We start from the raw sequence: 25549 nt of genomic DNA, 5'->3' as shown, positions 1-25549 counted from the left end.
AAAAAACTCTCAACAAAGTGAGTATAGAGGGAACATACATCATAATAAAGGTCATATATGACAAACCCATAGCCAGCCAACATCATACTCAACAATGAAAAGCTGAAAGCATTTCCTCTAAGATCAGAAACAAGACAAGGATGCCCACTCTCACCAGTTTTAAACAACACAGTTTTGAAAGTCCTAGCAGAATAATCAGAGAAGAAAAAGAAGTGAAAGGGATCTAAATTGGCAAAGAAGTAAAATTCACTGTTTGCAGATGACATGGTACTATACATAGAAAAATCCTGAAGACTCCATCAAAAAACTGTTAGCACTAATACATGAGCTGTCATATTAGCAAGGAAAATCATCACTACTGTAATAGTTAGCTTTTGCTGAGGGCTTCCTGTGTGTCAAGCTTCGAGCTTGGCGTACACATATATCCCCATTAGTTCTCAAAACTACTTTTGCTGATGCTGTAGATGAGGAAACTCAGAGATCAAACTGCTTGTCCCCATCATGTGGCCTGGGGTAGTGTGACAGAGCCAAGATTCACATCTGAGTCTTTCTGATTCCAGAGTCACATCCTAACCACCCTGTCACATGCTTCTTACCAGAACCTGTTCTGTGGGTTGGATCTGAGAGCACAGCGATGTCTAAAAGGCCAGGCCAGATGCCAGAGCTGCTTAATCCTGAGAGAGCAGCTGTGAGGGCAGCAAGCACACGAGTCGTTCACTCTGTAGGCAGGTGTGCAGCTCCCACCGCTAACGCTATTTGGCACCGACACCCCAGCAGTGTTCTGCCGGGATAAATCCTTCTACAAAGGTTGCCCTTCTCTGGCAGGAGCCCACTGTGGGCTGACAGCTGAGCTGCTATGGGGAAGTTGCTGGGAGATGCTCAGAGGGTGGCCTCCAGGGTTGGGAGCCAGACTGGCGTCCAGAGTCCTAACTGGAGAACTACAGGATCATGGGAACCAGGGACCAGGGAAATCAGGAGCACTTGGATATGACTCAGCCAAGAACTGTGTCCCACCCTAGGCAGCCTCAGGGTCACAGACAGCAACTAACCAGGCCTAATTTTGAAATGATCAGATGAGTACTTGCTTAAGAATGAAAATGTGATAAAAGCAAGGAAGTGGAGAAGACAAAATAAATCCTCCCACCTCAGGACCGTCTGCCATGTTCACCCCAGGAGCCCATGGTCTGGGAAATCTGTGTCCTTGGATAGATGTTCCAGATGGAATCCACCTGGGAGTCCACTGCTGTGCCCTCTTGGGGCCACACCTGGTCCTGTTGCCCATGGGCTCCTGGGGACCCCGAGAGCAGCAGGGGAGTGCCCTGGTCCCCAGGACACACCCTTGGCTCTTGCTCAGACCCTCACCTGCCGTGTCATCTCGGCAAATGACATTTCTTCTATGCTCCAGTTTCCTCCTCTGGATGAGGGGGCATGTAATAAATTTGTCCCATGGGTCTGAAGATTTCTCTGTGCCCAGTCTCACTGTAGCTGGGCACTTGGGCTCCTTTCTCACCCTGCACCAGGGCCCTCCCTCTTCTCATCTTCACCAACAGAGTCTCCCATGGGAGACCATTCTGGTGACAGATGACTCAGAGCCACAGTCTCCAGGGCTGTGGAGACAGCATTCCCCCACGTAGGAAACCCCATCTCAGAGTAAACTGGTGGAACCCAGGAACTCCCAGAGGTCACTCCTAGAGACAGGGTCCTCTCCCTGCATTCTCTGAGCTTTTCTGGGTCTCATTGTCTGTGGGAGCCCTCATGGGCTAATCCCTGATGCCAGGAAGTGTTTTGATGAAGTCATGCCATTGCTCACCAGGGAACTAACTGCATCTGTCATTTTCTGAGTCCCGCTTACCGCTCACAGTTTTCCAAAGAAGTGAAGAGGGTGACATCACCCTCCTCTCCCGTCCCTTCTCAGCCAATCTCTGATTCCCCCGATGGCACCAGCTTGTCTTCTGCCCTCAGGCCTGGGCTGCGCCACCCACCCCCTCTGCCCGCAGACCTGCCCCCGAGAGTAATTTCTCCCTCCCACACTGGCCGCCCCTTCTTTCCAGCTGCTCTGAGCTGCCTCCTTGGAAAGCTCCTATCCTCCGCTTGGCTGGGCATTTGCCCATCAGACTGACTAAGCAGGTCCTTCTGGAATTTTCTCCCTGGGGTGATCTGTCTCACTGCCTAAAGGCTGAGCAGGGCAGAGGGAGGGCCCGAGCAGGAGACCAGGTCCAGAAATGCAGGGTCCACTCAGATTCGGTCACAAGATCGAGCCCATGCTCTTGGGCTCCCGGTCCATCCTGGGGTTCCCCTGGAGCCTGGGCAGGAGTCAGATCACCCAGCCTGCCCTGAATCCCCTTTAAGAATGGGCTTCTTAGTAAGTAGGAAGCTGTTCCAAAAACACCTGGAAACAGAAATGCCACTTCTCTGCCCGGAGGGCCTGCAGCGGGAACAAGGAAATAACTGGATCCAGGAAGATGGGGAAAGCTGGACTCTCAGCACTGATGCAGTCAGGCGACTCCAGGGCCCCCCGAGGCTGTGACTAGAGCCGAGGGCGGGAAGGCTTCCCTGGAGGCCCTTCTGTCGGCCCCTCTGAGACCCTCTCAGCCTCCTGGAGCCCTGGGGGCTTCCATTGTGGCCCCTCAGGTCCTTCCTCTGAGTTCCTTGCAGCAGAAGGCAGAGAAAAGATGGGGAAAGCCAGACTGGACACAGGCCACCTAGGCTGTCTCACTGCCCCTGAGGCGCTTTCTCTCACTGAGCGCTCACTGAGCGCTCTGGAGCTGACAGTGACGGAGATACGTTCACCGGTTAAGCTGGGACCTTGGCAGAGAAAGACGAGACACGATTAGTGACTTGCTGGGCTCACAGGTGTAAACTGGGCCCGGGAAGCTCATTCAGACCTGCCTCCTGCGCTCAGGCTGATGCCCTGTGGGCGGAATGAAGATAATGTGATGCGGCCTCTTTATCATCAGGCTTAATCTTCCTGGACTCAGTTTCTTCATCTGGAAAATGGTCCCTCACCCCCAGTGAGAACCACCAAGCACAATTGGGAACGTCTTCAAGAAGGCAAAAGTACAGCGCAGACATCTGTCCCATTCTCCGTGCCACAGCCCAAACCCAGCATGGGTACCGAATGTAAGCTGATGCAACAAAGGATAAGTTTAGCATCAGGTGAGCAGCATGAACTGGAGGGTGCAACCTAGGGACCCCCTTTACCATTCTTGGGGTGTACTTCTGCCATCCTCATGGGGCACTGAATGTAAGCTGATGCAACAAAGGATAAGTTTAGTATCAAGTGGGCAGTATGAACTGGGGGGCACCCCAGGGGCCCCTTTACCGTCCTTGGGGTGTGCTTTGGCCATCCTCATGTCTGCTACTCCCCCAGTTTACCAGGGAGCACGGCTTCCCTGAGAAGTGGGGCATGGAGTAAGAAGCTGGGGAAACTGTATGACATCCCCCACTTCCCCACCCCCACATCGTGCCCCTCTGCACCCATTCCTCCAACACTGCAGCAAACCCTGCCTTAGGGCCTCTGCACCTGCCTTTTCTCCCGCCAGCGAGGTGTCCACCCATGCTTTGCTCTCTCTCTTCCTCCGGGTTTTTACTCAGATGTCACCACAGCAAGAGGCCTTTCTTCATCACTCTACGTATGCTTCATCCCTTTCAATGTTTTTCTCCTAATCACTTAACATCATCTAAGTGAACTCGGTATATTGTTCACTTATTTCGTTCATGGTCTGCCTCCTTCACTCTGATACAAACACCATGAAGGCAGGAATTCTTGTCTATTTTGCATCTGCTGTAACCCAGAGTCTAGAAGAGGGCTGACTCATTGAATAAATGAATCTCTCCTTTCTGGAGGATGTCACCAACTCAATGCACATGAGTTTGAGCAAGCTCTGGGTGATGGTGAAGGACAGGAAAGACTGGCGCGTTGCAGTCTCTGGGGTTGCAAAGAGTCGGACACATCCGAGCGACTGAACAACAACAGCAACAACTCCTTTCTACTCTGGGATAGGGTACCCAGTGGAGTCATGAAATCCACACAAGAGCTACAATTTCACTTTCTTTTATTTGTGGCACTAGAAGACCAACAATGGAGACAGTGTGATGTAAGAGTGATGGCCTGAGGCCCTCGCTGCCCAGGGAAGGTGAGAGGCCTTCATCAGACGACACACAGCAGTTCCTTCCTACCAGATGCCTGATCTGAAATCACTGTGAAACATACAAACGATCTCGCCATATTTGTTGCTTCATTAAGACAGAAATTTTATTTCAGGAATTCCTCTTGATTTCTATTAATCTCTTAAAGAGCTTTCTCTATAGCTGTAGTCGACAATCTGTGATAAATACCGGAGACTGAGTGCCCTGTGCTGTGATTCTGGGCAAGCCACCCGTCTGCTGCGCAAACCATGGAGACCACGCCCACAGTGTGAAGCACCAGCACAATCGTGATCTGATGGGAGTGACCTTCAGACGCCCAGTCTCCTCCTTCCTGCCCTGGGAAGGATTTCTGAGGCTCCCAGGGGAGCCTCTGGGCTCCGTGCTCAGCCCTCCGTGGGAGAGGCCTGCGGCACATCACAGCCTGCAGGGGGACAGCACACCGCGTGGGCATGCCGTCCACAACCAAGTCCTTCTGAACGCGTCACCACCACCTCGGGAGAACTCAGACCTGCCTGATTGTTACTCCGGGTGACTGTGGTCGACTTTTAATAGCTTACTTGGTCAGATCACCGTCTGCAGCCCTTCATGAGGTTTTTACCCCAAATGTTGGAGGAATAATAAGAATATAATACTTTCATTACTCAGTGAAGTCACATTTGAAAAAGCCTCTCAACTCTTTCTTCTTGCATCAAGTAGCAGATGACATTCAGGTTATTTCATTTACATACTTTCCCTAGAATTCAGAAAGATTTTCAACAACTAAATGGTTTTAACCATCTACATGTGGTAAAAGTCTCAAAGATCCAATATTGGCCTAAGGCATGATTCTTTCCACTCTGTCCGTCAATGTAATTAAGCGTGATGGCCCAGCGTTTACAGTCCCATTAACCTGCCAACAAGAATAGTTTATTGGCAACTTTAAATATTCAGAGGCAAATACATTTCCTTGGCACAAGCCACGTGGCAGAGCAGCACCCCCATCCGTTTTAACCACAACGCTGGAGTGGAAGTCAGAGGTGGGTTTTGGCCTGGAGACAGGGGAGCTGGCCAATCCTGAAGCCCCCTGGGCCTGGCGCTCATCAGTGGTGGCTGTGGGCGTCCCTTGGGGGCGGTTTTCTGCCACAACTGCATCTTGTCACTGACTCACACAAGCAAGGGCACCTGCGGTGAAGAAAGACCTACTGTTACTCAGGGATGTAGCGGAGTGCAGAGGGCAAGCATCCGGGCGCTGAGGAGCTGTGCACCAGTCCCTCCTGGAAATAGTCCTCTCCCGTAACAGCCCCCAGTGTTTATACAGTACCCGTCCAACTTACAACCCCAGGGAGAAAGCTCTCAGAAACACAGACGTGCCTGAGTAATTTCAGTGACTGGCTCCTGCCTTCAGGAAACAACGACTGGAGCAATTGTAGGGTCAGATCTGCAGGTCCCTGTGCTTCTCCTAGGATCATCCGCTGCCCCCAGCCCTGCCCTTCCGGAGCTCCCGCCCAGTAGTCTTTCCCTTTTCCCGGCTGGTCTCTCTGCCTGGGGCGTGTCTCTGTTGCTGCTGCTGCTAAGTCCCTTCAGTCGTGTCCAACTCTGTGGGACCCCACAGATGGCAGCCCACCAGGCTCCCCCGTCCCTGGGATTCTCCAGGCAAGAACACTGGAGTGGGTTGCCATTTCCTTCTCCAATGCGACAGTGAAAAGTGAAAGTGAAGTCGCTCAGTCGTGTCCGACTCTTAGTGTCCGACTCTTAGTGTCCGACTCTTAGCGACCGACCCCATGGACTGCAGCCTACCAGGCTCCTCCGTCCATGGGATTTTCCAGGCAAGAGTACTGGAGTCCCCTTTTTTGCTGGAAAATGAGGAAAACTCCTTCTTTAAGAATGTTCAGACCACCTGGAAGGAAAAGGCGCTCTCACTCCAAGTCCTGGGGAGCCAATCCAGTCGCCACCCCCCCCCCCGCCGCCACGGGCTGTGGGTGACATGGCCCACCATGGTCCCCCAGGTGCCGTGTCTCTCACGCTGGAGCTGCGGCTCCAGGCAGGGATCAGGGCACCAACCCCCACCTCATCATAGGAGGCAGGCAGGCATCAGTGAGTGCAGGGGATCCCAGTGAGTGACTGCAAACCCACCCGTTCACCCTGCCACTCTGGGTCCGGGTCTGCACCCTCGTGGGATGCCCAGCTGCATAAAATGTGATGGCAGGATCTTGAAGGACCTATTTCCATGCCTCTGAAGGCCAAGGTGAACAGCATTTTTAAAGAAAGTGACAGATTCACCTGAAACAGTGTGAAAGGAGATCTGGATTTCTCACCGTGGTTCTGCTGGATTCAGTACATTCTAAAAGGATCAGTGCTGGCCCCACTTTGCACTAAATTATCAAAGCGAACATGTGAGGACTCAAGTAGATCTCTTATGATGGTAACAACCACCACCACCTAGAATGCTTCCAGTGCGCTTCCTGTGTTTTAGGCACCATTTCCAGCCCTGCACAAATCTCATCTCAATAAGGCTTCAGCTCAACTGGGCTTCCCTGGTGGCTCAGAGGTTAAAGCCTCTGCCTACAATGCGGAAGACCTGGGTTCAATCCCTGGGTGAGGAAGATCCCCTGGAGAAGGAAATGGCACCCCACTCCAGTACTCTTGCCTGGAAAATCCCAAGGATGGAGGAGCCTGGTGGGCTGAAGTCCATGGGGTCACTAAGAGTCGGACACAACTGAGTGACTTCACTTTCACTTTTCACTTTCATGCATTGGAGAAGGGAATGGTAACCCACTCCAGTGTTCTTGCCTGGAGAATCCCAGGGATGCGGGAGCCTGGTGGGCTGCTGTCTATGGGGTCTCACAGAGTGAGACACGACTGAAACGACTTAGCAGCAGCAGCAGCAATCCCCAGAAGGCTCATCTGAGCAGAGAACCGGCCACTGGCGGGTTGACTGCACGGCTGCATGGGTGTTTCTGGCTCCCGCCTCCCAGATCCGTCAGCAGCCCCTTTGCTGCAGGCACCCTGACACCATCTGAGAGACGAGATGGCATGAGACCTGGATTTGCAGGCATGGAGGGAGGAGACAGGCCCCGCTGACTTGGATGGAGCCCAAGGAACACACACTGTTGGTGTCAAGTAGTCTGACACCCAGGCCAGCTTGGGATGGAGACAGAATTGGGGCCAGTGGCGTCTGGACGGTGCAGGGTCTGCCAGAGAGAGGTCACAGGACTGACTCCAGGAATGAGTGCAGCTTTGGGGAAAGGAAGCAGCAGCAGAAAAAAGACTCACAGCATGGTTCAGGGGGGTGGGAGGAACGTGCAGGGCGCTTGCTCAGGGAGAGTACAGACAAGGATGCACACGTTTACTGCAAACAGCACCATGAGATCCAGGGAACCGAGGGTGGAAAAGGCTAAGAAACTTATTTAAAGAGTATGTTAGTTTTGTTTCTGATAGGTTTTTCTATCAAGCTCTAGACAACTTCAGAGGTGAGACACTTCTAACTCCAAAACAAAGGTTTTACTTGTCAGTCTGAAACAGCACAATGAGCTTGCCGGAACATCCAAGCAACAGAGAAAACAGTATGTGTGTCGGTGCGAAGAAAAACGGATCGAGCCTGCTACTGGAAAACGCAGCCAGCGTCCTGTTAATAGTGTGTTTATCCCGTTTCCTGACCTTTGAAAACCTGTAGGATAAAGGGCGCTATTCTTGCATCCGAGGCTGCCAGCAGCGTTGTGACCTTGATGATGGCCGTTGTGGGAGTGTCAGGGAGTGGATGCTGGGGAAGTGCAGGTGCACGAATGGTCAGGACATCTAGAAGCTACAGTGAAGGGGAGGAGAGGAAAGAGCTAGGCGGAGGTGGCGCTGGGTCCTTGGGAGGGATTTTTAAAATGCATATTTACTATTATTGTTTTAACAAATTGATTGATATATGAAATGTTAAAATGCAAGCATTTAAAGTGTAAACTTTGATACATTTTGATATATATGTGTATAAACATCACCAGAGTTAAGATGATGGATTGGGGTTATTTTTTAAAATTCACTTTTATTTTTTTATTTTTATTTTTTAATTTAAGTTGAAGTATAGTTAATTTATAATATCATATTAGTTTCCGATGTATAAAATAGTGATTCAGTATTTTCATAGATTATACTCCATTTAAAGTTATCATGAGATATCAGCTGTATTCTCTCTGTGCGGCATAACAGGCCCTTACAGTTTGTTGTATACACAGTAGTTCTAGCTCTTAACCTCCCACCTGTGTCTTGCCCCTCCGCCTCCTTCTCCCCACAGGCAGCCCCTAGTTTGTTCTCTGTATCTGTGAGTTTGTTTCTGTTTCGTTATGTGTACTTGTTTTATTTTTCAGATTTCACATCCAAGTGGTAACACAGAGTATTTCTTTCTCTGCTGACTTATTTCACTACAAGGCTTCCCTGATAGCTCAGTTGGTAAACAACCTACCTGCAATGCAGGTGACCCTGGCTTGATTGCTGGGTTGGGAAGATCCACTGGAGAAGGGATAGGCTACCCGCTCCAGTATTCTTCGGCTTCCCTTGTGGCTCAGCTGGTAACGAATCTGCCCACAATGTGGGAGACCTGGGTTTGATCCCTGGGTTGGGAAGACTCGCTGGAGAAGGGAAAGGCTACCCACCCCGTACTTCACTCTAAGTCCATCCATGCCGTTGCAAATAACAGTTTCACTCTTTTCTTTCACTCTTTCAGCTCAGTAGTATTCTATTGTAAATATACCACATTTCTCTTTGTCCATCATCTGTTGATGGACACTTAGGTTGCTCCCATATTTTGGCCGTTGAAACGAATGCTACTATGACATTGCTGCTGTGGTTCAGTTGCTAAGTTGCGTCTGACTCTTTGACCCCAAGGACTGCAGCACTCCAGGCTTCCCTATCCTTCTCTCTCTCCCAGAGTTTGCTCAGATTCATGTCCACTGAGTCAGTGATGCTATCTAACCATTTTGTCCTCTGCTGCCCTCTTCTCCTCCTGCCTTCAATCTCTCCCAGCATCAGGGTCTTTTCCAACGAGTTGGCTCTTCGCATAAGGTGGCCAAAGTATTGGAGCTTCAGCACTAGGGTGCACAAATCTTTTCAAATTAACATTTTCATTTCCTTCAGGTCTATGTCCAGGAGTAGAACCGCTGGAGTGTATGGTAGTTCCACTTTTAGCTTTTAAAGGACTCTCCGTAACGTTTTTCTATAGGGGCTGCATCCGTTTACATCCCCACCAACAGTGTGCAAGTCCTCAGCCCCCTTGCAATCCCGCCTCTCCCCGATCCCTATACAACCACTGATACTCACCTCTACATAGTAGTTTGCGTTTCCTAGAACTTTATATACATGGAACAACCTACTATGTACTTTATTTCTTGTCTGGCTTCTTTCGCTCAGCATAGCTGTTTTGTGATTTATCTCTGGGTTGTTGCTTGTACATTCTTTTTACTACTGGGAAGTGATTCACTGTAGGGATACACTGGTTTTGCATCTGGGTTGGGCACGTCTCAGGGAGGGGTGCCCTCTCCTTCTCTGGTAAGTGGGGTGATGGTGTCTACATTACAGGACCCCTCCCCCTCCCCCCATGAGGCTTGTGCTGTCCCTCACAGCACCGTCAGCAACCCCGCTGCCACTTCACTGAGCATCTCAGCACTAAGCACGAGGAGATATCCCAGGCACCGTGGCCACTTACAGCCTGGCCCCACTGGGAGAAGCACCTTTCAGAAGGCAGTTCCAAGTTGCGAAGATGAATCTCCCAGGACACAAAAGGGTAGGTGGGAGCATGGCCCAGTGAGGGGAGTTAAGGGGCAGGTGAGTAAAGCAAGGGGGCGCTGCACATCCCCTGCGCTCCTGGCAGTGACCCTGCTTTAGACCAGCCTGGCAACCCCAGTGTTGCCAGCGTAGGAGCCCGGGGCTGGGAGCATTTGAATCTCTGGCTGGAAGGAGCTCTCATCACCACTAATAGCAACCTGATGGCCGAATCCAGATTTTCACAGTTCTCAGTGAACTAAAAAAAAATATTTGGGAAGGAAAAGTCCTAAACTTCAGTGTCAAAGAGGAAATTGCAGGTCAGCACTAAAAAGCTTTGGCTTGGACAATTCAGTGAGAGAGATCTTGGCAATAGAATTGGCCACAGGTAGCAAAATGATGCTGACGGCCATTAGGGTCCACCCAAGTGTAAGCCACCTTGCTAAGGAAGGGAGTAGTCTGCTGCTCAGTATCAGCTCACATGATCAGGGGACCTGCCCTAGGACGGGTGTGACCCAATTCAGGAGGAGAGACTACCCTCCCTCCCCTCCCTGGCAAGGGGACAAGGGAATGCTGCAGAGAGAAAAGCTCTAGAAGGTTCCCTGGTGTCCCTAAGGTTTCACGCTTCCTAAAAGAGTCCTTCTTAGTTTGGCTGGACAAGAAGAAAAACAATGAAGGACAAAGCTTGCAGTTTAAGGCCAAGCCAGAAAGCTGTAAAAATATCCAGGCATCGTTTTGCTTCCATGCCTGTGAAGGAAAATGATGTTTATATGGGAAAAGGTAAAATGAACAGTGGTGACAGATCTGAAGCTCAGAGTGAGGGAGGGGAGAAGTTGTTAGGGAGCAGCAGGGTTCTCTGCTCTGACTGATGTCTTCCCGCCTGGACAGGTCAGCTCCTGGGCACTTGCGGGTGCCCGAGGGAGTCAGTCAAGCAGCTGTGCAGAAGGGGAACAGGAGCCCTGGTGGAAGCCTGAAGGTGCCCAGAACTCATCTTATTTTCCAGAGAAGAAGGTGGTTTCTTCTAGCTTGATGTGGATTCTTGGCAAGTTTATAATGATTATGCAATCAATGAGCTCTGAGTACAGGGACCCTGAGTTGCACTCTGCCACTGGTATGGAGAGTCAGGTGATATGGTGGCAGGAGATGCCCGCTCCCTCTCCATTCTCCCAAAAGATAGTTACTGAGCAACCACTCTGTGTTGGGGGCTGTGCAAAGCCTTGGGACCCACTGGAGCTCACAGTGTGGCAGGAGAGCAGGCACCATGCAGAGGTTACACAGATCGTTACTGAGATTAGACCGTGATGTGACTGTGCGGGGAAATGAGGTAATGCTCTGGCGGGCCCCTCCTCCAGCCAGGAGGCAGCGGAAGACTTCCTGGGGGCTTGAGGTTAATTCAGGAACATGCAGGATGACTGGGAATTAGTTGGCAAAACTAGGAGGTGAAACCTTTTCCTTTCAGGAAGAGGGAACAGCATCCTCGGGGGTCACTCAGCAGGTAGCCTGTGATGACAGACAACCCTGGGTTCTACCTGTAGGAAAAAGGTCACCTGAAAAGTCTGCGACAGGCAGGATGGTCACCAGGCAGCAAAGACAGAGCTGGCCTGTCTGTACCGCTGAACTATTCCAACCTAACCGGAACACATCCAAGGTCTACAGTGTGCTTGCTGAGCACAGTGTGGGACGGGGTGTGGGCGGCTGACAGTTCTCTCGTGCTGGCTCCCGGTCACAGAACTTGGGTTCTCTCCCCACAAGCGAAGGGGCTCTGGCTTAGGAGAATAGACGTTTGCTGCTGCTGCTGCTTTGCTGTGCTGGCTCCAGTCCCTGGGGCGCTGACGTCATGTCAGCTGTCTAATCACTTCTCACGGGGTCTGCTGCCAAGACCAAGCGCCAGGACACATGTGTGGTCTGACTCAGTTAATTCCTGCGGTGGGAAACACACACCTGGGAGGGCCCAGCCAGGGTGGGGATGTCATGGGACCTAGTAAGGCATTCCCAGAGGCTGGCCACCCGGGCTGGACTGCCCTGGGGTCTGGGCCAGCAGCGGCCCTGACCTGGTTAAGGCTGGGGAAAAGGCCGCAGGACACCTGTGCCCCGCCTTCCCATCTGTGGGCTGGAAGCTGCAGTGTTCCCGCCCAGAAGCATAACGGAGGAGGTGCTCACTCTTGGCCCTCCGTAGAGGACTGCTGGGACACACAAAGAAAAGGCCTTGGGGCTTTCACCAGGTCCCTCACTTTAGGAGATGTCCCTAAGGCTAAGGCGAAGGACAAACCCCCTCTTTCTCTACTCCTGGTTGATAACCCCCAAGAGCACAGACAATGCTTCATTCATGTCTCTATCCAGAGCAGCTACTGCGATCCTGGACTCTGGTGGGTTCTCAGGAAATGCTTGTGGATGAATAGCTGGATGTGTGAATGTTTTAAATATAAACACAGATTAAAAGGGCACTTGCTGTCCATCCCAGAACCTCTGAAAGGATGCATTCAAAGCAGACTGACAAAGACTGTCCGACCGGATGGGCACAGTTTCACCATGAATATGAATTCAGGATGGAGTGGAAGGCAGAAGTGTACTGGGAGGTGGGCGGGGGGCACAGTCCAGGGTCTGAGCCTTGCACTCAAGATAGGAGAGCCATGTCTACTGCGGATGGGACAGCAGACTGAGCAAAGCCAAGGATGCTGTCACCTGGGGCTGGAGGAAAGACAAAGCAGGCGTGGCTCTGACACTCATAGACACAGAGTCAGAGGTGTTCACTACATACCATGGAGGGAGGCAAATGGACTTCCAATCACCCTGAAAAATGGCCAACTCGCTTCTAAGGGAATGATTCCCCCTACATCAAAGCTACCCTCTTGCCTTTTAGCATAAGCAGCATCATTGCCAGCGCAAAATGTGTTCCAGGAGGGTGAGTCACTGTGCCTGTGTTTAGCAGTAAGAGTCTGGTCCCCGAACACCCTCCCAGCAGGGTCAGATACCCTGCTTGTACTGGAGGAGGTGGCCTCAGGCACTGCAGCCCCTCACATTACCCAGCAGAGTAGGGAGCACCCTCAGTCCAGGATGCTGTCCTTGCTACATGCATCCTGAAGTGTCACTGAACACCCAGGACAAAGGAGCATCTGCTCATACTGAGAACCCACAGACAGCACAGGCCACATGGCATGAGTCCCGGAGCCCGGTGCTTTGCATCTTTTCCTCAAGGTTATGCAACTTTAAAAGCCTGAATGGTGAAAGAAGGCTGAAGAGGCAAAGCTCAAATGACTTGAGGAGCAAGTGTCAGAACATGTACGAAAGTGCATCTGATGCGAAGTCACAAAGACCTCCACAGCCCGTGCCTGCAGAGAAGCGCTGCCAAGCCAGGCTCCTCGGAAGGCCCAGCTGGCCCTGGTCAGCTGAGCTGCATGCGTGTCCCCTGGTGTCACAGGTCTGCTGCGCCACACCAATGGTGGGGGGAAGCTGCTTGAAAAGGAGGTCAGGTGTGTGCCTCTGGGAGGACAACCACTGGTTCCAGGTGAGGCCAGACTGTCTCAGCTGCCCTGTGCGTCCCTGATGGAGGCTGAGCCGAGGCTGCAGGGTGGATGGATGGTCCTGACTTCCTAAGTCACATGTCCTTCAGGGCTTACAGGAACGGGAGATGCAGACTGCCAGTGAGAGGCCTGGCTTACTGCGTAGAGCAGTGACCTACACAGTCCCGTCACTCAGCTCTGCGGCCTCCAGGTAAGGTGTGCGGCACTGAGCAAATGGTCAGGGTCTCCCAGGTCATCTTCACCCTCTCATCTGGGGCCTGGCTGTCAGCCTAGGGGCATCTCTTAAACTGCTCTGGGCATCAAAATCTCAGATGCACCAGACTCACTGCCTCAACCCTTCCAGGATGGAGAAGGCAGGTCCCAACACTTAGATTAATCCAAGAAACAAATAAAATGTGGGCTTCTGACTGCCATCTCAAGCAGCTGCTAGGAAGCTGAGATGGTGATGAGCAGCGGCCAGGCCTGGGCCTCCCGTGGCTCTTTCTGTTAGCCCCCCAGGCTGTGCTGCTTGCTGCGTGGACACACACTCTCCCTGCATCCCCACCTGCCACCCAGCAGGCCCCACCTGGTCCCAGCCCTTTCTCCCACCGCCCTTGCATTTTCCCCTACTTTCTTTCCCATTAGCACAAATAGCTTCCTCTGCTTTTTCAGACAATTCCCAAATTTGATTTTTTCCCCTTCCTTTCTGGAAGGCCCTTGTGCACACTCTAAGACAGAGAAAGCCTGAGGTTCAAGGTGGCATGGGTGGCAAGATTTCTCTCAGTGCCCCTATTCCTTAGGACTCCTGCCAGATGTGGGGAGAGGAACAGCTATCTGAAACCATCCAAAATCAGTCAATGAGAATATGAGTATAGGAGAAATAAGTACAGCCTTCATATTCAGCGGTATTCAAACTGTATCAAAACTCAAATGACACAGATAATGATCTCAAACCTCAATGGAAAGTGATTTGGTAAAATTGCAGATTTGTAGGCTCAAACCTCTGAAAAATCTACAACCACAGGATGAAGATGTCTTGTGGATTTCACTTTGAAAACAATGTTTTCAGAAACTCTTAAATTGTTCCCAGGGACCAGCTGAACCATCAGGGTTGAGAACCGGCTGTGTTGCTTTGGATTCTCTGGGAACCACTGGCACTTTCTTTCTTTGAACTATAGTTGATTAACAATATTATGTTAGCTTCAGGTGTACAGCAAAGTGACTCAGGTATATATACACATAGAGATATAGATATAGATATAAATGCGTGCATTCTCAGTCACTTCAGTCATTTCCAACTCTTTTGTGACCCTATGGACTGTAGCTCACCAGGCTCCTCTGTCCATGGGATTCTCCAGGCAAGAATACTGAAGTGTGTAGCCATTTCCTCCTCCAGGGCATCTTCCTGACCCAGGGATCACACCCACACCTGCTGCACTGTGGGTGGATTCTTTACTGCTGAGTCACCAAGGCCTCCCACCATGGCTACTTTTTCAGATTATTTTTGACTATATGCTACGATAATGAATACTATATGCTAAGATATATATATATCTTATATATATATACTATATACATATATACTATATATGTATATATATATATATATACTATATACATATATATACTATATATGTATATATATATATATGTATATATACATATATATACTATATACATATATACTATATATGTATATATATATATATATACTATATACATATATACTATATGCTACTATATACATATATACTATATGCTACGATAATGAATACTATATGCTAAGATATATATATATCTTATATATATATACTATATACATATATACTATATATGTATATATATATATATATACTATATACATATATATACTATATATGTGTATATATATATATGTATATATACATATATATACTATATACATATATACTATATATGTATATATATATATATATACTATATACATATATACTATATGCTAAGATAATGAATATAGTTCCCTGTGCTATACAATAAGTCCTTGTTGATTACCTATTTTATATACAGTAGTACTCTTGCCTGGAAAATCCCATGGACGGAGGAGCCTGGTAGGCTGCAGCCAATGGGGTCGCTAGGAGTTGGACATGACTGAGCGACTTCACTTTCATGTTTCACTTTTATGCACTGGAGAAGGAAATGGCAACCCACTCCAGTGTTCTTGCCTGGAGAACCCCAGGGATGGGGGAGCCTGGTGGGCTGCCGTCTCTGGTGTCACACAGAGTTGGACACGACTGAAGCGACTTAGCAGCAAAAGCAGCAGTGTGCATATGTCAGTCTCAAACTCCCATCCTCTACTTTTCCCTTTGTAACCATAAGTTTGTTTTCTATGTCTGTGTATCTGTTTATGTTTTGTAAATAAGTTCGTGTCCTTTATTTTTTTAGATTTTGCATATGTGATATCCATACAATATTTGTCTTTCTCTATCTGAATTACTTAGTATGATAAGTGAAGGTCCATCCATGCTGTGCAATTGGCATCATTTCATTCTTTTTCATAGCTGAGTAGTATTCCAGTGTGTATGTGCACCACATCTTTGCTATCCATTCATCTGTTGATGGACACTTAAGTTGCTTCCATGTCTTGGTAACTGTAAATAGTGCTGCTGTGAACATTTGGGTGCATATAGCTTTCTGAACTAGAATTTTTGTCTTCTCCAGATATATACTCAGGAGTGGGAATGCTGAATCATATGGTATTTCTATTTTTTTGAAAAAAACTTTAAAAAATATTTTTAAAGGGAACTCTATACTCTTCTCCACAGTGGCTACACTAATTTACATTCCCCCCAACAGTGTAAGAGGGTTCCTTTTTCTCCACACCCTCTCCAGCATTTGTTTTTTGTAGACTTTTTGATGTTGGCCATTCTGACCCATGACTGGCCCTTACTTTCATTTTGATGTTGAGACACGGATGGAGGAGAGAGATTGTCTCAGGTTTGAATTACAGAGCTGTCTTCATCAGCGTCTGCAAGGTCTAACTGTTAGGACGCTTACTTAGTCATTCACCCCGATGTCTTCACTTTCCCTCATTTCATGTAATAAAGCACTAAGCTCATCAAGATATAAATTATGGAGAAATGGAAACAAGTAAAAACAAACTGAAAGCCCTCAACAATTTTAACTGCCCCCCCACTCCCCCCATCCCCGGCATCCAGAGGACAGTCTGGCATCCAAGGCCAAGAGATTAAGTGCAGTTTCTTCTCCCAGCATCCTGAGGCAGGGCTGAGCTTTCGGTAAATGGAGTGCCCTTAGCATTCTCCCTACCTGATGTCTTGGGTCCCTGTTAGGGCCACAGAGCACAGCTGGGGACACCTGTCCAGCACCAGGGACACACTCTGGGGCCTACCCGAGAGCTGTGCCTGTGGCCCCAGGGAGGCTCCCAGTCAGTGTGCTAAGGCCACTCCAGCCCAGGCTGCAACAGCATCCCGGCCTTAGTGAGGACTGCCTTCCGCTGTGCTGCCTATGGGAGCCTTTCATGCCCTCCTTGCTGCCCTAGGCTCCTTGTGGGAAATTTTTCAGCAGCGCCTGCCCTCCTCCGTGGAAGTGGCTCACCCGTCTCGTGGGCCAGCTGCTCTCCTTCATTCTGAGGGCCTTCTGTGCCCACCAGGTCCAGCCCTATGTGACCAAGACCACGTTACTCAGGTTTTCTGAGCCTCATTCACTTTTTATGTAAAATGAGAATAATCATAGTACTGACCTCTTCAGGGACACGTGAGGACTTAAGCTTAGGATCTGGAAATGATCTCTTTTAAAGTAATACCTGTCACCACTTCCCTATGATTAGCCTAACTTCCCACCCACTAGAAATGGGCAGGGAAAGAATATCAGTCCATCCACAGAATCATTTTGGAGTTAAAGCAGATCTCAAAACCTACCTAATCAAAGTCCTTAAAATTTGGGAACCCTACATTGGACCCCACAAAATCCACTGCTTTGAGGGACCAGGTAGGCGATACGTTCAGACCAAACAGAAAACAGGATAGAGCAGAAACTGCAGAAAAACCAGAAACGTGTGCTCCGCCCAAGGGACTGCAGAAACAGTAATTTTCCAAACGAATGCTGTCGCCTGGACCCCAACCAGGGCCCCGCAGGATGCATCGCAGATGGACGGAGGGGGAGCAGAGGGGATTGGGGTGACCTGGGCCTCCCACAGCCCAAGAGAGCGCGCACGCGCCGTCTCACACCCTCACCTTTCTCAGCCTTGCGGCTCCGGTGCCGGAGCGGATGGCGTCCATCAAGGCCTGTCTGGCGTCCAGCGGGTTGCCGAGGGGGCCCTCGCTGGACCTCGACGCTGACCAGGATGAGGTGGGCGCCTGGGTAACCGGAGTGGGTGGGGGCGGGGGCGGCTGGGACTGGACCCCAAGGTCTTCTACCCGCGAGGGGTCTGGCCCATGTGCAGACAGCGCGGCATCGCGGAGGCTCTGGAGCTCCTCAGAGGCAGAGGACGTGACCTAGCAACGAGACGGTGAAATGACAGGGTCCCAAATGTCCTTTCCAAGAGGCAGTGCTTTTCAGACCCTGAAAAAACCCAGGGGCCGTGTCTTCTCCCCATCCTGGGGCTCTCTGTCAGGTAAGTGACTGCTGGCAGGGAGCAGGGCTGCCCTCCTGAGACCCCTGCCCTCCTACCTCACCTGGGCCTGCCTGGACAGACCCTGAGGCCGCACACACACAGCAACAGCCAATCGGTGGGAAGGACCCGCCTCCAAACACGGAGAGGAAGGTGCCCACCCGGTTTTTCCTCGGATTCTGGCTGCGGAAGGTGCATGACCCTCTGTCCCCAAGCTCAAGTCTGGGTAGTCCTGCGACTGTGTCACACCAGCCCCAGCAGGTAGCAGCTCCATCCTGGAGCTGAGTGGCCACTGCCTCTGCTGCTGGGTGACCCAGCCCTGCAGCCCGCTCTGTGTCCTGGGAGTGTGGGGAGGTGCAGGCACAAGTGTACAGGAAACGCTAGCGCCTTCAGGAGAGGCTGGCCCTCAGGGCCTCTCCCGCAGCCCGGCTGGCCACTCCAGTGATGACTTAGCATCGCTTAGGGAATTGGAGGGTCGCCCTGGCTTGTGCAGTTTTCCGGGGGTCACTGTGGTGGGTGGGTGTGTGTCTGGGGCCCCCTCTCACCTTCCTCAGGCTGCAGGTCCCGCTGTGGCCACGTATGGCCGCCAGGAGGGCTGAGCGCTCGCCGTCTGCCTCAGTGTAGGATGGTTTCTTTGGCCCTCCCTTTGAGCCGGGTTCTGGAATCTAGAATATTTATTAATGACGTCAACTTCTGTCACTTGGGTGACAGGGAAATGATGACTATAAGGCAGTACACAAGAAAGCCTATAGTTATCAGGTCAGGCCTGCAGGGTCAGTTTTATCATCTCTGTCTGTTAGAAGGTAGAATTATCAAGGTGCAGTTCTGGATTGACCTCACACTATATAAAAATTAAGGGGCTTCCCTGGTGGCTCAGCTAGAATCTGCCTGGCAATGCAGGAGATGCAGGTTTGATCCCTGAGTGGGGAAGATCCCCTGGAGAAGGGAATACCCACTCCAGTATTCTTGCCTGGGAAATCTCATGGACAGAGGAGCCTGTTGGATGAGAGTCCATGGGGTCACGAAGAGTCAGACATGACTGAGCGATGAAACAACAGCAACAAAATACAGAAATCAAAAGCTATGTATTTGGGGAGGCACAGGGTGATCACCCTCCCCAAATGTCATCTCCCTCTTTCCTCAGTGGCAAAATGAAAGAAACAGTTTCTAACCATCAGTGTCAGGGTAGCTGTTAAATAACATTTGCAAGGTGATAAATTCCTACATGGGGGGCAGGTGTCATAAAATTTTCCCCAAGGCTTCAGCCCACCACTGCTGAAAATGCAGGGTGATAGGGGGCAGGGCCTCAGCCTGACTCTCCATCTTCCCCTCCAGGCTCAAGGACCAGTTATGGATGATCCCTCCCCAAGCCGGCACCCCACCCCATCCCTCCACTCCCCCGTGCCCACACAAGGATGTATTGCTGACACCTTTCCCCAGGGCAGTCAAGAGCCTTAAAGGCAGTGTGGGCAAACCAAAGTCATCAGTTTTGTCTCCTTGGTGGTTCTATTTAAATAACTCCATAGGCAGGGAGATGGAAATCCAGGTAAAATTAAGCCGTGCAGTCACCCTCATCCCTAGCCTGGTCCCCCTCCTCTGATGTCACCTAAGATCTGTGTCTGAGTGGGTGTGGGGGAGAGGCCGTCCCTGAGGCAGAAGCCAACCAGTAACTTCACCTTGCGGAGCCTGTCCTTGCCTCCTGCTGAGTGGATGGCCTCCATCAAGGCGCTGTGCAGGGATGTGTCTTTCGGAGCCGGCCTCTGGACCACAGGCCTGAATTTCTTCTTTGGCCCGAAGATGCTGGCTGGCAGTGTACCATCAGCTTCAAGTGCACCTGTGCTTAACAAACTGGGCTTTTCCTCCCGTTGTGGGGGCTCCTGTCCAGCCCGGCCATTTGTATCTGACACTCTTGGAGAGCAAGGAGGCTCGCTGTGGATGGGGACCCACCGGGAGCCATTCACCAGGGTGCTGCCTGAAGTCTGATCATCTCCTGAGTGAAGGCGTGAGGGACTCAGGCCGTCAGACTTGTACTTGGGGTCGGATGCTGAGTCGGTCCTGTGTGTCCTTATGTTTTGCTCTCCACTGAGACCACTGCTCTGTCCCACAGAAGCCTGGTCCCGTTGTGCAGCTGTGACTAGTGAGCCATGGGAATTTCTGTGGATGCCAGACCGGTAGTCTTGAGCAGACAGCTTCCTGTAAGGGCTGCTGACTTGCCATCCAGGATGGGGTCCTGCCGTCGATTCCTCCCCCTCACGACGAATGCCCGTCCCTGGGTTTGGGCTGGGGGTGGTACTGTCCTTCACCACAGGAGGTGCTACCACTGGCTCTGGTGCTGTGCCTTCATACGTCCTCTGGGTGTTATCCTGTCTCCTCCCCGCATCACTGTGGACTTTTGGGGTCCCTATCCGCTTGGCAATGGCAGAGGCCATGTACTGACTGGATGTTCTCCTCTGAGGTTTGAGAAACGGGACTTCCGCGGGGTTAGCTGCTGGCACTTGGAGGGGGCGAGTGGCTGCTGGGGGTGGCCAGCTTCTCCCCTCCCCCACAGCTCTCCCATCTTCCGAGTGTGGGGACTGGGGCCCGGGCAGTGTTCCCTGGGGGTCTGGGGAGGTGGGCTCGCCTCTCAGTCTGCTTTCCTGAGGTTGCAGATTCGTGGGGGTGGTGGGGGTGGGGGTCCTCTTGGGCCTCTCCATGGGCCGGCCAGAGTGCTTCTCTATAGAATTGGATCTCCAGAATTCTTTGACTTTTCCAATGGGTGGGGTTTCTGCCTCCAGAGTGGGCGATGAGGGGACTACAGTCCTGCCGGTATGCACGTGGGGGCTCACCAGGTTCCCCAGCTCATCGATCTTAATGGCACCCACGGAGAGAGATGCCCCCCGGTCATAGCATTTCATCTCTGACTTCGGAGGGACAATTTTATAAGTTGTGAGGCCATATTTAAGGCCATAACTCCCCGCTGGGTGTTGGCCTCGTTGATGCCATGGCGGTAGTGTTGAGATATCACCTTTACCATCGCTTGCCTTTTCCTTCCCCAGCTGTGGGATCACCCTTCCAGGGGCTGGGGTCCCCCCGCTGTGAGCAGAAACAGGTGCCCTGCCTTCCTCCTTCCCATTCCAGTGGTGAGTGTGAAGCGCTGAAGCAGAACTCGCCGTGGGCTCCATCTTCCTGGGATCCACCTCCTTCCAGGTGTTGGTCAAGGCTGACCTGACCTCTCTCTCAGGCTCCCGGGAAGGAGCTGGTGAGCTGGGCCCTGCTGCCCGCCTCTGGCTGTGCTGCTGGGGGCACTCGGCCTGGTGAGGTGGTGGCTGAGCCTTACTGTCGGCTGTGCTCCCCAAGTCGAAGGAGCCGGCGTTGTTGTTTCTATTGGAAAACACGCCTGAGTCCACGGGATCGTCCAGAACCTCCCCTATGAACGTCACCGGGATTGCCTCAGGGTCACCATGGGGGGTGGACATGCCATGTATGGAGTTGGCGAGGGGGCCTGTGTCGGCTTCGTAGCTTTCTTCCATTTCTGCAAAGAAGCACAACTCAGGTCACAGGCAGAGCCCACTTGGATGATTCTGATACCCCTTAACCAGTGAAATCCCACCTTGATTTTCATCTCCTGAGGGTCCTTTGGTATAAGTTATTTAGTGTCATTTGGGTTGTTGTCTACACATGCCCAGAGCCAGTCTCAGTGCACAGGACCCAATCAAGGATGTGTCTGCAGATTCATGATGCCTTGGGGGCAGGCACTGAGGTACCACATTTTGCCAGTATCTTTACTTACAAATTGATGTTGAAGTCCAAGCCCTCAGTAAACACCACCTCAGAGCAGGATGGGAAGGTGGATTTGGGATTTTTACTTTCCTCTTGATTTGGTTCACAAGGAGCACCGCAGAATCTATGGGTCAAGTTGCTCTTGTTCTGCTTCCTAAGAGGCAGGTGACAATGCCTTGAGCCCCCAATAATTAGCCCTAAAGGACATAGTGGGCCTGCAGGCAGGGTCTGAGGGACAGACCAAGGTTGAGAAAGGTGTCTTAGCTCTGTCAACCCCATTTGAGGACAGAAAATGAAAAAGTGAGTCAGACAAAAGGCTGGGTCAGCTCTGGAATCTGCCTCCTCCTTGTTTTATTTGGTTGTCAAGCAAGGCCTGTATCTACTTTCTAGTCTGTGTGCCTTTGAAAGATTTCCAGTTTGTATCTGAGCTGGTTTATATCTGCTCAGACCTTACACTATTCTGTCTGATACACAGAAGTGCACAGAAGTGCAGTCCCCGGGACGCCCCCGGGAACAGGGGTCCCTGGGGAGATGCTGTGTGCTGTGTTCCTCACTGAAAGTCAGACCACATGTTAGCAGTTCATGGGCTGGGAGGTTTAATCCAGAGGCCTGTTTGCCAGAGTGGCACCCAGTGTCTCCCTACATCATCCGAGGGCTGAGAACTTCTTCTTTGGTTCATGTGTGCAGACTTTTAATGTGCAGAATCAGTATTACTCAGAGCAGGCTGTAGGCGCCTGCTCGGACATTTCCTCGGCACTGTTTGGCCGCCCAGTGCATGGCCCCTTCTGGAGCTGAGCTCCCTGTGTGCTTGGCCCCCAGCCTGGGCCTTCCTCTCTCGGAGCCACATCTCTGCACACATTTCTGCACGTGGTCACCGCGGTGCAGTCAGCAACCCTGACAGCCCTCAGGGAGCCTGGCCCTGGCGGAGACGTCCAGGCAGGAGGGGCGGTGCTTACCTTCCAGGTCTTCATCCAGTTCTGCAAGGGTTTTCTGGAACTGTCCAGTCATGAATATTTCCTCATCCTCGTGTGAGGCTGGGGCAGCTTTTCTGTTTCTAGGGAAAACCAAGAAGAAAAGGGAGCATTCATTTAGCTCATTATTTATGTAACTGACTCTTTTCTGGAAATACCTGAGGCAGGTACAACTTAACGTCAGGCCATTCCATAGGCACTGCTGTCCTTGGAACGCCTGAGACAGATGTGGTGTGTGTCTGTGTGCGTGTGGATATGTGTGTGTGTGTGGTGCACAGCAACGACCACTCCAACAGTGAACTTCAGGGCAGCAGTGACCACCCCTCCTGCCGTGCCCCCTCCCCACGCCCACATGGCAGTGACTGGAGTCGGGGAGGGTGGGCAGGGAAGCAACTCCTGCACCCCGTGAGCCTTCCCACGTGGGTTCTTTTGCCCAGATCGTCCCATGGGAAGTCTCACAAGCAGTTAGAAGGCAATCAAGGTCATGATCGCCACTTCCCAGAGAAGTGACCATGTGCTGAGAGGCTAAGAGTGCAGCTGTCCCTACTCACAGGGGCTCCTGAGCCTGGGAGGGCTGCCACGGCTGTGTCCACAGGTGCCTCGCAGCCCTGCCACCAGGGTGTCCAGGGAGATGTCCCTACCTGCTGAGGAGAGCTGGGCTTTGCTTCTCTCCAGCCCTGGACAGTAGCATCTATGAGACAACAGCTGCCAAAGCAATTTGAGAGCAGCCCTTGGAGAGGCTCTGGTCTCTTTTGTCTCATGGTGCCAAGAACAGAGACATGTACAGGGTGATTGTTCCTCTTCTGCAAAAGCGGAAGGTCTTTCCCGCTGATCGTTAGACTCAAGGGCCAGTTTCCATTGTTACTAATCAGGCCGGGATAATGATGCATGAAATGTGCTTTGTACCGTCCTCACTTACATAGCAGAGCTTGTGTTCTGGTAAATGAGTCTTTCTTACTTGGTGACTGTGTCCCTTTGGGAGCCAGGAAGTGGCTTCCAGATCCAACTCAGCTAATGTCCTCTGACACGGCAGACAAAGGGCCCTGGCTGAGATGCGTGCAGCTATGGACCAATTAACGACGACCACAGAGGCACAAGACTTGCCTTTCCTGTTGCTTTGCCATAAGACTTAATTGGATGCATTTACTAAACTTGTATCTTTCTCTTCCACAGAATTTGATGGTTTAGATAAATTTAAGTTATATATTCAATCAAGTATATGGCAGAAAAGAATGGTAAGGGCTCTCTAAAGTAGTATTTGAAATGGAAAATAGTGTTTTTCAAAGGTTGGCTCCCTGTCTAGAATGGTTAAAGCCTAGTCAGACAAAATTATATCTACACTTTTCCTTCAGAGTATTTGCCTTCCCTTCAAAGTATGCAAAATCACATTGTTCTATGGGAATAGAATGATATCAATAAGAATTAAAAACTATAGCACATGGAATTACACTCAATATTTTATAATAACCTATAAGGGAAAAGAATCTGAAAAAGAATGTATATGTACATACATACATACATGTATGTATGTATGTATGAGGGCTTTCCTGGTGGTTCAGATGGTAAAGAATCTACCCACATTGCAGGAGACCCAGGTTCAATCATTCAATCCCTGGGTCAGGAAGATCCCTTGGAGAAGGGAATAGCAACTCACTGCAGTATTCTTGCCTGGAGAATCCCATGGACAGAAGAGCCTGGCAGGCTACAGTCCATGAGGTTGCAAAGAGTCAGACATGACTGAGTGACTAAATTCTATACATGTATACAATCATATGCATATTATACATATATAAGTAAATATATATGTGTAGTTACTTAACTGTACATCTGCATCTAATACATCATGATAGAGATCAAACCAGTCAATCCTAAAGGAAATTAACCCTGAATATTCACTGGAAGGACTGATGTTGAAGCTGAAGCTCCAATACTTTGGCCACTTGATTAAAGAGCCAACTCATTGGAAAAGACCCTGAGGCAGGGAAAGATTGAGAGCAGGAGGAGGAGGTGACAGAGGAGGAGATGGTTGGATAGAATCTCTGATTCAACGGACATGAGTCTGAGCAAACTCCATAAGATAGTGAAGGACAGGGAAGCCTGGCATGCTGCAATCCACAGGGTCGCAAAGAGTCAAGCAAGACTTAGTGACTAAACAAAATCAGCCATACTTCAATAAAAATAAAATAATATACTCTTAGAAGAAAATGAATTAAAAATAATTTAAGAGAAAAGGTCCACTGATGATATTACTTTATAAAAGGTAAACTAGAGAATGAAAATCATCTTGAACTGATGAAAATGCAAGGAATCTGAGACTCTTACACTTGTTGCTCCTGGTTTAAACTGGAAAGCAATGCAAACAGGTATATCAAGATGCAAAAACATAGTTTTAACTTTGTAGGACCTTTGGTTCATTAGCCTCTCTTCTGATAATTTGCCTTAATAATCCTGTGGAAGGAAAATATGAACCACCATGTTCATCGTATTCATGGGGCGATGTCTCCAGCTTCTGGCAGCAGGGAGTTCCCTCCCCTACTGCATTGATATGGATTATGATGTGGGGGTGGAAACACAGGTCACAGATGAAGCCCGCATGTTATGTGAAGAAATCAAGACATTCAGCTCCATCCAGGAGGGTCATGATGATCTAAAAGGAATCTGTGTCTGAAGACAAGGATGATGCAGAAATCTAGACACCACTACCAGCCAGTGTGATTTGTTGAAATGGATGGATTATGGCAAATATTTTATCCTTTCTCCTATGAAGTATGCTCTTTTGGGTACAAGGCAGCTTGAGTGATGAGGTGATTTTTTTCAAACAAGACAACATTTAAAATGATTCT

The 25549-nt window shown here is 50.4% G+C and overlaps 1 protein-coding gene across 5 annotated transcripts in view; it reads right to left on the bottom strand.

The window, feature by feature from the left end:
• The window catches only part of COBL (cordon-bleu WH2 repeat protein), a 303653-nt gene that overhangs the window by 7235 nt on the left and 270869 nt on the right, over nt 1-25549 (bottom strand). For 3 of the 5 annotated variants that reach the window (XM_059885790.1, XM_059885792.1, XM_024990960.2), the window contains 4 exons: nt 22692-22789; nt 19653-21487; nt 18522-18641; nt 17600-17860 (listed from right to left, as the gene is read on the bottom strand). In XM_059885790.1, the coding sequence (XP_059741773.1) occupies nt 17600-17860; nt 18522-18641; nt 19653-21487; nt 22692-22789 (2314 nt within the window). Of the gene's footprint in view, nt 1-4038; nt 5311-17599; nt 17861-18521; nt 18642-19652; nt 21488-22691; nt 22790-25549 lie in introns of those variants that run through there. The other 2 variants (XM_059885791.1, XM_059885793.1) reach the window with 1 other exon arrangement.

The sequence above is a fragment of the Bos taurus genome, chromosome 4, assembly GCF_002263795.3.
Source record: "Bos taurus isolate L1 Dominette 01449 registration number 42190680 breed Hereford chromosome 4, ARS-UCD2.0, whole genome shotgun sequence".
Classification (NCBI taxonomy): Eukaryota; Metazoa; Chordata; class Mammalia; order Artiodactyla; family Bovidae; genus Bos; species Bos taurus.
The sequence above is the reverse complement of the archived record's forward strand: the minus strand, read 5'-3'. Positions and strand labels throughout refer to the sequence as shown.